This window comes from Takifugu rubripes, chromosome 21 (genome assembly GCF_901000725.2).
Source record: "Takifugu rubripes chromosome 21, fTakRub1.2, whole genome shotgun sequence".
NCBI lineage: Eukaryota > Metazoa > Chordata > Actinopteri > Tetraodontiformes > Tetraodontidae > Takifugu > Takifugu rubripes.
In genome coordinates, this window is record NC_042305.1 from 16,712,599 (window position 1) to 16,726,458 (window position 13,860).

General features: G+C 43.4%; 1 protein-coding gene across 5 annotated transcripts in view; it reads right to left on the bottom strand.

Moving 5' to 3' along the window:
• LOC101061525 (protein unc-13 homolog B-like) overlaps nucleotides 1-13,860 on the bottom strand; it is a 76,412-nt gene that overhangs the window by 20,251 nt on the left and 42,301 nt on the right. For 4 of the 5 annotated variants that reach the window (XR_003886549.1, XR_003886550.1, XM_029829226.1 and 1 more), the window contains exons 2-13: nucleotides 7,244-10,041; nucleotides 6,831-6,853; nucleotides 6,189-6,238; nucleotides 5,912-5,987; nucleotides 5,642-5,647; nucleotides 4,406-4,480; nucleotides 3,493-3,712; nucleotides 2,902-3,129; nucleotides 1,214-1,355; nucleotides 968-1,137; nucleotides 743-858; nucleotides 490-653 (exon numbers count right to left, since the gene is read on the bottom strand). Coding sequence is in view for 3 of the 5 variants with exons in the window: in XM_029829226.1 (XP_029685086.1) it covers nucleotides 490-653; nucleotides 743-858; nucleotides 968-1,137; nucleotides 1,214-1,355; nucleotides 2,902-3,129; nucleotides 3,493-3,712; nucleotides 4,406-4,480; nucleotides 5,642-5,647; nucleotides 5,912-5,987; nucleotides 6,189-6,238; nucleotides 6,831-6,853; nucleotides 7,244-9,908 (3,935 nt within the window). In the remaining 2 variants the exon portion in view is untranslated. The remainder of the gene's footprint in view (nucleotides 1-489; nucleotides 654-742; nucleotides 859-967; nucleotides 1,138-1,213; nucleotides 1,356-2,901; nucleotides 3,130-3,492; nucleotides 3,713-4,405; nucleotides 4,481-5,641; nucleotides 5,648-5,911; nucleotides 5,988-6,188; nucleotides 6,239-6,830; nucleotides 6,854-7,243; nucleotides 10,042-13,860) is intronic. The other variant, XM_029829228.1, reaches the window with a different exon arrangement.

Here is a 13,860-nt window from a genome sequence, read left to right on the forward strand (position 1 = left end):
GTTTTGATCAGCTTTCACTCCTGCAGGCAAAGAACCAGTACCAGCAGCACCAAGTGTGGATTCCAGAGTAAAAACAGGACAAAATGTTATATCTATCAGCTTCTGTGTGTCAGCCCAGTGCATTTAACTGTGTGGACTGGCTCATTATGTTAATCCCACTGGGTCATATCTGTTTACAGTGTCTTGTGTGTTTGCACATCTACTCGCAGAGCTCCTCTGCACCTTTAAGGACGAATTACGACATTATTAAGATAATCAAAACCGGGTTTGTGCTCAATGATCCAATCGGACTGCCTGGAAATCTCAGAGGTGACAGGTCATCTTTTCTCATTACGTGATATAAACTAATTTGCATGCTGTTTATAGATCATGAAATCTCCACCCTCTGCTCATCATATCCACTAACACATGTGTGTGTGTCATGTACACACACACACACACACAGACACACACAGCGAGGGGAAAAGGTATTCAGACGGCACAGCTTACGTCATGGCCTGGTATATGGGCTCGATGCCGTAGCGCATGGCAAACTCGTCCACGATTTCCTGATGCACCTCATCGAAGTAAACCTTCCACGCGTCGTCTCCCTGGGCGCCCGGGATTTTGACCACGCCGCCTCCCTCGACATCGGTCGAGAAGTGAAAGATGTTCTGTGGGGGGAAAATGTGGAATGAGCAAACATCAGCACCAGAAAATGTAAAAAAACCAGTTCCCCGGTGGTGCGGTGTGCATGGGCCACCTCATGGAGACACGTGTACTGCACGTGGTACGGCGCCCCCTTCTCCTCTCCTTCAATCTCGACACTAATCTGAAGGCGAATGGCGCCCGACACCGCTGACTTGTCTGTTCTCTTTTCTGTAACACAAGAAATAAATATAGAGAAGAAGTTAGCCAAATTGTAACTATACTTTATTACCAGCCCTCTCCCTCCAAATTTCATCTTGCATATTTGACGTTTTCCTACCCAGGTTGTACCAGACGTCCATCTCTCCACTCAGGGTTCGGACCTCGATGATGCTCTGACCCAAAAAGTCGTCGGACTCCCTCTTCAAGCGCTGCTTCACCCGTGACTTGATGTCGTCGTCTTCATCCCAGACCCGCAGCTTGATGCGATCTGACGAGTTGTGGCACTCGCTGTGGCGACAGGGGGCACACCGTCTCAAAACCGCCCTGTGATTAACTCCTTCCCGCCTCCACAAACTCAACTTACAAGCTGAACTTCTCCTCCCAGACTGGGTTCAGGTTGCCGTAGATGGTCTTGGTCCTCTTCTTTGTCTTTCCCACCTGGATGGTGACGTAAGGGTCGCTGGAACCAGTTCTGTCCTTGGCCTGGAGACCCTGAGCGCTCACAACTGGAAGAACACACAAAATGGAATGACTGAGCGTCTTGCGTAACAATAACAAACACCTACTTAGTCTAATCTTTTTAACTCATTCAGCACATCAAAACACAAGGTATCACCCACGCGGTACCCAGTAACGCAAAACCAGTGACTCACTGGCAGCGGAATAAACATTTCACCTCATGTTCAACGCAACACGAAAAGATCTATTTTAAAAAATAAGGTGATGGTGAAGACAGGTAAAACTTGCAGCCTTTTAGAATCTGGCCAAAAGACAAAATGAGGCTAAGCTGCGGGGAAGGGGCGAGGGACTGATATGATAAACGGTCAGTCCAGCGTGATGGCTCGTTCGTTGTCTCTAATCACATTTACACAAAACTGGCGGATGGGTTTCAACAGGCTTGGCAGGCAGACGGGGCTCATTCAAAGTTGGAGCCGAACCAGGGGTTTAAATTCAATGGTCTGAAGTGTGTGATTTAGTGGCTGGGAGTGATGAGAATACAGGCTGCATGAACAGTCTGCTAACAGGTAGACATTTAGAGGTCTGAGCTTGGTTTTTAGATGGCAAAAGTGATGGTGAAGATGAGTAGAGCTGAAGGACAGAAGGTCTTGGGAGAGATTTCCCAGAAAAAAAATGGATCAAGAGAATAAAATCCTGCTCATTTTATCCATTTTCACACTGATGCACAAAGAAAAACACCTTTGTTGTCATGTGGGAACAACAGAAATCCTTTTAGCTTTAAAGTCAACATCAGTCCATGTTGCAGCTCACCCAGTCTTTGGAAATGGGCCATTTAATCTCCGCTAAAGGGAATTATGAATATTAAATGTCAGAAAACCTCTAATGAATCCAACAGATTCTTCAAAGAGTTCCCTGTGGAGCTCCTCCTGTCAGTCCGTGAAACAACTAAGCTCAAAGACTTGACTGTTAAAATCTGTCAGAATGAGCTGGATATGTTGAAAAATATGACCAAATTTAATATAAAACATGTCTTCAAAATACTGCCTACACACTTTAAGATTACTTATTGATTTATTACTGCCTTACAAATGTAAATAGCATCAATCTCAGCCTTTTCCTATCACATTTACACCTGGGAAGAACAAAAATATGCTAGTTTACAACAAAGACACATCATGAAAGCAACAACGAGGTTTCCATCAATTCAACATCTGAAATGTTTCCATTTTTATGGAGCTAAATCCATCAGCGAACGACCGCATTTGTCAGTAATGACGATCTCAACCCGAAACTCAACCTGAATTTCAGAATTGCAGCGGCTAATTGTCGGCGTCTCCACCTCGAAATAGAGCTCATCACTTGTGATGGGGAAGACAAGGTGTGATGATCACCATGGCAACACAGCTGACACTATATGTAGCAATTAGTCTGGTTGCTTTGGCACCGGTGGCGGTCACGATAGCGTCGAAGAGGAAGGAAAGGGGATAAATTCATCATTTCGCTTGCTGTTAATCTTAAATGTTCACCTCTCAGACCACCTAAACCACCTTTAATAGAGTTTGAAAACTAAAGTAAGAATTCCACTTAGCGCACCATTGATGGCAATCTTAGCCGACCACTTGGACGAGCCGTCGAGGACATTTTGTTTGATGCTCTTCATGTGTTGGACGTGGATCATCTTGGTGATGTTGAAGATCCTCCGGATCTCCTCGAAGATCTCCGGCTTGTTCCTCTCGCGGATCTTCATCCTGTCCTTCATGGCCATGATGATGTGCTGTGTCCGGTCCTCAGCCCCCGTCTTGGAACTCTTCTCAGCAGCTCCTGAGGACGAAAAGCGGCAAAAAAAATGAATCGGGCAAATCAGAGAAATGATTTTTTCTTTAACGGTGTATGATTGAATCGATGTTTTTCTGACAAACCTTTGTCATAGTCACCCGAGCGCTTATTCAGCTAAACAAATACACAGCCTACTCTTGTCTGTTTTAACCTTTCCAGTGGCGGGGCAAAGCTGCAGCCAAAACATCTTGGAATGGAACTGAGAGTTAAAATCCATAAACCAAACGTTTGAAAGTCACCTGTAATGTTTCCCATTTGGGGGTGAGGGTGAGAAATTGCCCCCTGGCCATCTTTAGCCTGTGGCTGGTAATTAGAACCTACATTTAAGTACTGAAGAGCTTCACTCACTCTGCAGGCAGTCGGCGTTCAGAAGCTCTTGGCACTTCTCGTGCACTTTGACCCCGCACTCCGCGCAGCGCATACCCTGCCGAGCGATGCCCCACAGCAGACCCTCGCACTCGTAGCAGTAAGTCGGCGTGGTGGCGGTCCAGACCTCAAAATTGTGCGGCGTGGTGCAGGAGATGGGGTAGATGAGAGCCTGCAGGGTTTTCTTGTACACGTGGTTTTTCTGTTGGGTTAAAAAAAAACAAAAAAACAGGGTGCAATGAAATTATGGTAAAGAAGAGAAGAGATGTTTGGTTTTCCCGGAGCATTTTAGCAGGAAATGATCTTTCTATATTGAAGCAAAGCAGTGAGCCGACGGAACAAACAAAGAAGCTAAAAAAAAAGAAAAGAAAAAGGAGAAATTCAAGTGTATTTGTCTCTGCACCAATTTTTCTACCAGGTGATTTCACAGATTTGGGACTGCAGCGTTTCATTGGAATTAAAGAAAAAATAGTTGAAATTAAACATTAATCTATTTATTTTACTAATATTGTGAGAGGTTGTGTATGAAGGTTGTGTATGATGCTGCTAATTAATGTTTAAATAATTCTTGGCTTCGGTGATGAGCTCATCTCTGCTGCTTTGCAGTGTAGGAGGAATGTGGGATGAGATGAACACTTTTTTGAAGGGTGGGATCCTGAATGATTTATGTTATTTATTATTATCTCTGCTATTACTATTATCTTTGCTTTTGATTTTAATATGCATGCATGTTTCAAGGACACTTTCCAGAACATCTGTTGATTGCAAACATGTGTCCATTGTCTAAGAGTACAATTAAAAATCAAAACATTTCACTGTATTACATGATGGTGCAATAATGGGGGGGGGGGGGGTATTTAGGATGGGTAAGGTTGGCGTGTTTGTGGACACTTACAAGCTCTTCGTCATTCAGGGAGGACCGGGTGGCCAACGTGTGGGCAAGGCCAGCTTTCCTGGACTGTATCATCGACTGAAAACAAAGAGAAGCATCCTTCATAAAAAATGACGAAACAAGAACAAAACAGATAAAATCAGGTGAAGAGAAAATCAAAAGAAAAAAAAGTAAAACTTCCAGCTCCACATATAGCATTCCAGGCACTGTAAAGGTTGATAACGCAACACAAACCTTTCCTGTTCCCCCACCATTACTTAAATGTCAGCATGAACATCAGGCACCGGAGTGATGAGGAGAACACATAAATGCACCAAAATACAAGATGTCAGGTATCAAACACGCTCACAGCTGCGCTGATGCTTTGGTGCTATTAAAGTAAACGCAGTATAAACCTTCCAGAGCTTCGTAAATGGCCCCCACCTGCATGTGAGGGGCCGTCACACAATCAGTCCACACTGTCCAATACAAGAATCTGGATTTTGGGTTTTTTATTTTATGACTGTAGATTTAGAACAACGTGACCAGATCAGGCTACTTGAATCCATAATCATCCTTGATGATGCTGAAGAGGCAGGACGACGACAGCAATCTTCGGGATCTTCATCTCTCCGGCTCACCAGGAATCATCCGCTCTATTCTTTTTTTTTTATGATGAGACTTTCATGCTCCAGACGTTTTAATTTGCCCCAGTGACAGCAACAGGATCACAAGTGACATGACGAGACGGTTTATTTGAGCAAAAAAAAGATCTTAATTTTCAGAAGAGCTGTGCTCATTTGAAACACGGTCACGAAATTCAAGAACTTGGTGGTGGTGCGTGAGATCATGTAGCTCATCCAGGGCTCGTGTTCTGGGAAATTTTCATTTAGGGTGGCATAAGTGACTCGGCAAGAATGTCTGTAACTTATTTTAATTGCAGTTTTCTCTTTTATGACGATCCCTGCGCTGATACTTCCGTGATATTACGGACTTCTGCCCGGATTTTGCATAAATTGAATATAGTGGTGTCAAAATGAAAGTTATCATTTTGATGAGACGTAGAAAACAGTGAAATCATCACTCAGATGGGTTTTTTCGCCTGATTTGGGAGGCAAACTGCTGCAAACCAACCACAGCAGAATGGTGATCTTCTAACTAATCTGAGTGGTAAAATCACAAAATGAATCGGAAACAAAATCATCAATAAGTGAAAGAAGAAACAGCAGCAACTGTAGATGATGCTTTAATTTTACTCACCATAGCCTGAAGGCCAGTGAGGAGCAAATATGAACAGACAGAGAAAGAAGAAAAGAATGTTAGAGACAAATAATTTTGTAATATTTCCATTTGGTACTCTGTGGCACCTTTAAGTGTCACCCCAAATGGAAGCATTTATTCTTTAATGCTACTATCAGCCTGACAACTGACTTCATTTGGCTGAGAAACTGCATTTTCTATTTGTGAGGGGAGAAAATCGTGAGTTTAAAGGTTAAAATCATTCGCAAATGTTGAGGGACGTCAACCTACCAGCTCGCTAACCAGGGGAATGGGCCTCCTCTTCCGCATATCTGGCATACTGTCAATGCCAAACGGTGTGCTTCCACTAGGTGAAGATAGTAGTTGAAGATAGTAAATATTACAATTATTGTTGTTTTGTAACCACAGGTTGGATTATAACACCCCCCCCCCCCACACACACACACACACACACACACAGTCTGTATGACACATGCATAGAAAGCGTATTGCGTATGTTTTCTGTATCATGCAGCCCAGACAGACATTGAATTAAACCTTTACTGACCCTGGCTTGGCCCAGGGCTGTTTTTTGGGGTCGCCATCAAGATCTCGGTTCTACAATAGAAAGTCAGAGGTCACTGGTTTAGTCACAGGGAGACGGGACTTCCTGACATTGGAGTGTGCACACGTATATATTCACAAGATAAACATTTAAAAAAGAGGCAGAGAGAGGAGAGAGATGGTTAGCTAGATTGGAGTCTACTAGATTGGTTGAATTTCAAAACAGCGTGCCAAAGCACATTCCATTCAATTATCCCCCCACCCCCGTTCGTGACACAGGCAACATAAATGTAAGATTCCACCTTGTAAATGCCTTTCAGACCTCACAAGCTATCAATAAACACACAGATATTGACTTTTGCTTCCTGAGTGTGTTTTCTGTGTGTGTATGTGACAGCTAGTAAAGCAAAACATGCTGGTCTAATGAAAGAACATCAATAGTATTTTAAATCAATTTGGTGACCCTCTGTTCTGACCTGCTGTATTGCATTCTTACATTTATGAATGAACCGGCTTATTTTAGGTGTAAAACACTTTCAGGCCTGTAAATCTTGCAGCCATTTCAAAATCAACTGACAGAATATGGAGAAGACATAATTGAAAAGAGGAATTTGTCATGCGACACTGAGAAGAGGAAGGATGTAACCTGCTCTCCATCTTGACTTCCATCTGTAAAACAAGATCAAAAGAGAAGAAAATCACAGTCGTCACAGTCGTGACAGCAAATAAAAAGCCTCGCCACCACCCGGATACAAGTTATTCTAAAAATTAGAAAACTGATGACAATTCATAATTTATATGGCGAATGATTCAATGTTATTCATTTTTAATTGTACACATGTTTTCCGATGACATAATTTATGCTTTTAATTAACTGGCAAATGGCTGCTGGAGCCTTAAAGGGGAGGAACAGATTCACGAGCAGCGGGTGATTATTCTCAAAAAGGATCAGAAGAAACATGGTAAAATAAAACTGGCCTTCTCAATGTTTACCATATCTAATAATCCCCAACACTCCACTGTAGCGAGGGTTAAAATCATGACTTTATCGATATCTACCTGGTTCAAAGGCCTCCTGAGAGAAGCTCGACATTGTCACACTAGCCAGGAGGCGTCTTGACTCCCTTTTCTCCCGCAAAATCTGTTGGAAGGTTCTCAGACACCGCAGCTTTCGTTCATCCATTTGGCTCAGATCTGCAGGATGCTCTCCAGCATCTCCTTCCTCTTCCTCGAGCGGGGCCACGGTTTCAACTACAGGCTGTTGTAGAACCTCACTCTGCACAGGTTCCTCCTCCAGCTTGCTGGGTGCACCAGTGCATTCTGGAGGCTGTGATGCTACAGTTTTATTCCCGGTCATTTCTGCAGGGCCTTCGGTTGGATGTCCTGTAAGATCATCAGGTGGAGGCAGTACGGCAGTGCTACTGGAAATCGGTTCTGGGACAGATGACAGAACATCTGGAATCTGGTCGGAAAATTGGTCGGCCCCTGTAAACTCAGAGGAAGTAAGGCTTTTGTTGGCTTCTTCAAGGATTGGTTCTTCAGAGAATCTATCTAATTCATTTAGAGTGTTGTTTTTTCTCAGTTCCCCAACATAATGATCATAATCCTTTACATTGCTTTTCAAAAGGTTGTCAGAAGGTTGTTGAAATTGTACATCCTCCTTCTCTTGAAGGTTATAAGGCATCGACAGTTCAAAGTCTGCCCCTTCTTCAGGATTCTGGGCCGCAGGTACATCAAGTTTGCGCAATGCTCCACGCAAAGCAGAGCTGAAGTCAAATACAGCCCGGCTGATGCGCTTGACGTTGAAGCCACCTGCTTGGATGTCGGCACCATCAGGGTAAAAGGCTCTATCTTCCAGACTTTGGCTACCTTCTTGGACACATGGTCCACCCACATCCACTCCGGCGGTACACAGCGATGCTTCAGCCCAAGTCAAGTGTGTCGAGTCTTCATAAGGTGGATAACTTTCCCGGTAACTATCAAACTGGGAGTGGGAGTAGCTCAGCGCATCTGACTGAGCATAGTTAAAGACCTCCGTTTCTCTACTTGAATGGTAATCAGGACTTTCACGGTAGGACAAATCTGCATTACATTCCACAGAGGAGGCTTCGAAGCTGGTATCTCTTGGAACAAGGACGCCAGGTTGGCTTTGGGGCCTTCTCCGCCGTGTTTGCCAGTCCTCCCTGCTGGAAGTGCTGGCAGGTGAGTTGTAGCGTATTCCTGAACGAACAGACAGACGTTCTGAACTCCCTGTAGAGCCCTGCCTCGATATAGGATAGCCAGCAGAATCTCTGTAATAGTCCCAAGATCCAGTTTCTTTACAGCAAAGAGTGCTTTTACCCCCATGCTCCTCTAGGGACCTGGCTCTGAAGTAAGTGGGTTCTCTATGCCACACTGATTCCCCGGTGCTAACATGAAGTAGTTCTCTGTTAGTCCAGTGTTTGCCTCCATCTTCAGGCATTTCCTGCTTGCATTTTTCTGAGCAGCATGGACCTTCCAAGTCTACCTCAGATTTGGAACTGTGGCCAGAGGACAAAGAACTTGTGCTCAGGCATTCTTGGCCATCTTGGTACCCAAAGGTAGGTTTTCTTGCTGAAGCACCTACTGGGATATCTGAGCTGTGCTCCGAGATCTCTTCTTGATCATCCAGCTCCTCATGATCCAGTGGTTCAGCAGTGGGAGGTGCAGTCGGCTCTTTTACCCTTGGTAACACTGATTCTGCATGAAAGCCGTGACTTTTATTGTAGTCATGAGATAAAAAATTTGAATGGGACTTTGGTATTGCACTTTCAAGACTGCCATATGCACTGATGGGCCTTTTGCGGGGTGATTGTCGATCTTTGCAGCCTACACCCGACCAGGTTCCTGGATGTACCCCTGAAACAGCCCTGTTGTTAGAACGAATGCCCTCAATCTCTAACAACACAGCATCCACACAGGATGACACTTCCTCAACTGAGCCTCTAACTGAGGAGAGGTAATCCCTGAGGTCAGATATTTCCTCCTGGATCTTGTTGATGCCTCTCAGTTCCTTAAGTATGTGCTCAATAACAGCACTCGACTCCTCCTCCTTATCTTCATCGTCCTCCAGCAGCATACCGGGGGCAGTTTTATTGAAATTGTAGTCCACACAGTCACCAGTGGAATATGGTCTCTTTGGGCGAATGCAAGGCGTAGGAAAACCTCTTTTAGATGGGCCTGTGGGCTGAGAACCATTCATGTCTGGACCTACAGTTCTGTAGTGCAGGGGCACTCGCCTCTGTTCAGGGGACGTCTGAATCTCTCCCTTGAATGAGATTCGTTTAAGACTTGCTGGCGCGCCATGGCTTTTGCTTTGCAAAGTGCAGGGTATTCTTATACATCCCTCTCTATTCAGCTCCACCTCTCCTACACAGGGAGGCCCCGGTGGTGCTCTGTGTCCTTTACCGTTGGACACAGAGAAGGCTTCAGCCCTCGGGCTGTGATCCTGGTGGACACTTCTGTGCCCCCTTTTTCCCTCATGCATTTCTCCCTCTGTCTCCTCAGGACCTGCATAATAGAGGTGGGATTCTGGGACATGGTGGTCCGTGGAACCTTGCAAGAGTCGATGTATTTTACCCCGAATCACTAGTGCTACTTTAGGGTTTGGAGCCCTTTTTTTGGGAGAGTGAACTTTGGACTTGGTGGCTGTTTTCGGGGTGACGCCTGTTCCGTGTTGTCCATTGAAGCGATTTCTTGAGAACATATTATCAAAGGATGTCTCTTCATCTACATTTGTGGTGGGGGGTTATCAAAAAAACGCTCAAACCTTCACCGTTCATCACTGAAGCCCGTGAAAACATTATTATAACCGACCGCTTAAAGCCTGTGGTCCATGACTGAAAGGGGAATACAAAGACAAAAAAGTGTGTAAGTCATATATGAAATAAAGCTTGAAGAGACTTGAAGACAACCATCATCAGAAATGTTCATACTTTTAGAATTTCAATTAGGAAATTATAAAAAGGGACTTGAATATCCTGTATTACACTAAATAATTCATAAAAAAATAATGAAATGTTGAAGTTACCAACACATTTCCTCTCCTTTCTACACCACATTGACCATGCCAGAGTAGAGGAATCTTATAGATTCAATTTACAGCTCTCGCTGAACAACCAAAGGAAAGTTGATTATTATGCTAAAATCTGAATCAGTTCAAAGAACTTCAAATACACCGGAGTCTCTTTCCAAACAGATCCATTCCACATGTAATAGATTAAAACACCAATGAATGGTGAAACTAATTTGCCAGTCATACAAATCATGAAATTACTTATTTCTTGATCTACTGCTGCAGATTTACAACGTGCGCAGGTACCAGACAACAAATAAAGACTCGTATTAATGCTCACGTTCACGTGTGTTTCCAAAGGAAAAACATCAGCACCAGTGTTTATTCTGCTCACAAATCATGACTTTTACTAAGGGTATAACAAATTATATTATCTATATTATTCACTTCCTATTGTTCCCACCTTTGCTGAAGGTTTTAAGATGAAGACGAGACGTAATTGAACTTTATTAGTCCTCATTAACGCTGCGTGCAGGTCGATTTGTCTTATTCTTTCATACTTGTGTTCATTCAAAGCGTCACCATGGCTGCTCCAGTTCAGCCTCTGTTTTCTTTGGGGGCTGCTGGAGAGCAGCTGGCTGATGGCAGGTTAGGAAGTCCCATCATCCCCCTCCTGCCCTCCTAATTAATGAGGAAGCTTGACCAGGTGCAACGCCCTCTTAACCATGACAGAACCACTATAATATGATGCTGATTTTGTGGACCCATTTATGTTAAAGATGTTATTATCAAGACCTGCAATTTGCATAACATCACACAAGCTAGCCTAGTTAACTTGTATCTCCACTCTTAGGTTGCACTCTTCTCATTATTCATCTCTTTTTTTGTTTTGCTTTCCCTTTCCTTTCAAATTGGGAATAACCATGGAGAATACTACATGCTGTTGCTAAAAGGGGACATTTTTGTGTGATAATTGTCTGCGTCAGTGTGTGAAACATGTGTTTTGTGAGAGAAAGGAACAAGAACTGAACTGAATCTGGAAACTACATCAGAATAATTGAAGTTTTCTTTAATGATTTTGCTTCCCCAATTATTTATGAATCATCATAGATTTATGTGCATAATTAAGACCTGGTTTTACATCCCATTAGCACCCTACATGACACACTCACTCTGGGACATGAGACAGAATTTTATGTAAATATTAAACTCTTCTTTTATCAGAGATTGCTACAGTTGGGTAATTTGTGTGTGAGTTCATGATTCAAGATGGGACTTCATGGGAGGAATTAACTGAGGACTTGCAGAAAGGTTCTCATGCTGGTGCTGCATTCATCAAATAAAAGGAGTCGCTTCTGCTGAAATCATACAATGTTTCTCCCCCAGCAGGACAAAAATGTCACTGTTGTTTCCAGAATCACTCAGAGACTGTAACACTGCAAAAATAAATGAATAAATAAAATGTGTTTTTTTGCATTTTACAGTTCAACACATTGCTGTTTTTTTTTGTGGTATAATGAAGCAGTCACATTTTTTAGACCGCGAGCAGGCTTGGAACAGCCTATAAACCTCAGTCCGCATAATAAAACCCTCTATTTCTACATGTTGGCTCACAAACTGAAGAGTCTGTACGTTTATGTACATCAGCTTGCCATTCCTTTTACATATTGAACATCCACTTTTCTCAATGGTTTTAGGTTTATGTGGTCATTTTCATTCATTAAAAAGGTACAAACAAATGGTAAAATCATGCTCCGAATGACAGATGCAGACTTTGTTGTGCCAGGATTCAGATAAAGCTCATCACATTAATCAGAGCCTCTTGGTAAATGGATTTCTTCACGACTGGTCCAAAGGGCCTGTAAAAGCTCCTCAGACCGTTTCCGTTTCAGAGGCCATGAAATTATTGATCAGCATTTTTGCCTGCTCTTGCGTAACCAAGCAATCATCACTTTACATCAGGCCACAGACTCCCAAACACAAGACAGCATTATTGGCTAACAAGGTTCAGCGCGAGCATCATGCCTCATTTCCAGGACCAACACAATATGCTGCCAAAGAAGACCAAGTAACACTTTCACTTTTTATAAAAATATTTCAGGAAAAGAAAACAGTCTCACGGGCACATGGTGATAATAAAAGAAGAAATCAGACACACATTCATCTACGACTGAAGAATATCCAGTTCATCTCTCTGAAGTCTGAGGGATGCTTATTAAAAAGCTGCTAAATCATAATACACTTACTGGATTTGTCACTTTAGGCTGAACCCAATGCTGCGTTTACTAGTCCGAGAGATTGAGAGTCAACCCTGCATGGCTGTAAAAACACTCAATTCTGCTCCATTGGCTATTACACTAATTGTTAAACTGCCATTGACATTGTTGGGAGGATCTGAATGTGTCTCCATGAGATGAGCAAAGTGTTCATCAACCTCACACGAACGTGTGTGTGTGTGTGTGTGTGTGTGTGTGTGTGTGTGTGTGTGTGTGTAGCAGCTATTCTCTTGATGATAAAAAGTGCCTGACAGAAAGCAAATACCACTATTAGGAGGGTGTTTGAATCCTGAAGAAAAGATGGAGCGCTGGGGAACAGTGAGCTGCTGGCTGAGAGAATGGAGGAGAATATATGAGAAAAGATGCTGTGAGAGAGAGCGACAATAGAGGTAATTTCAGACATAGATGGAGCGATTATGAGAGCGATGATGTCAATTCTGTTCGTGATTTTGCCAATCAAAAAAAAAAATCAATGCAAAAAAAAAAAGATAAAAGTGACAGATTTTAATGTAGCAGCAAAGATATTAAAAACCAATCTATGCTGGTGTTTGAGTTTAATAGACTTTGAGCCTTCTTTGCTGCCCATCAAGAATAAAACCTTGTGCTGAAGTGAACTTTGGTCCTCCACTGACAGAAAACTGCTGTCAAGATCTTTAATTCATTTCAATTCTGTTTAGTCTGTGTTGACTTTGAAGGGGAGAGTTTCTGTTTTAATTTCTGTGTGTGGTTTAGTGTTAGACTGTTTTCCTTAACGTGCCATCCCTCCAACCCTCACCTCGGTGTCTCCTACGTCCACTCTCTCCTTCGCTTCCTCATTAATGTCTACAAGTTCTTCTCTTCTTCCCATCTGAGCCAGTCGTCTGGTGTGGCTGCGGCTTAAATACATTAAAAACTGCAACAGCAGAGTGGAGGCTGGGTGGGACGCTGGCCCTGCCATCATTAGCATGAATCTGTTCCGCAATCTAATTGATTTATCATCGGCATTCTAACTCCATCTAATCCCATCAGTCGCACACAGAAGACCAAAGACCTGCTTTCACATAGATTAAGTCCATCATATCAGTGACAGATGTATCCATGATGCCTTCCTGCTAATTTCTGACCCAACCATGGATGAACTTGGCCACCGTCCATTCGCTCTGATCATGGCAGTGAGTGATCCTGCTTGACGGCTCTGTTGCACCAACTCTGCAGCAAAGTTACCAAATCCACGCGGGAGGAACGAGCGTGACAGGGCGTCGTCCTGTCAGTTAGCAGCTAACGCGCAGAGAAAAAGGGAGGGACGGTTGTCGCACAGCGCAGGGTGTAATCACTTTCCTGAGAAAATCCAATAAGCTGCGCCCACTGCTTCTCCATCCACTCCAGCC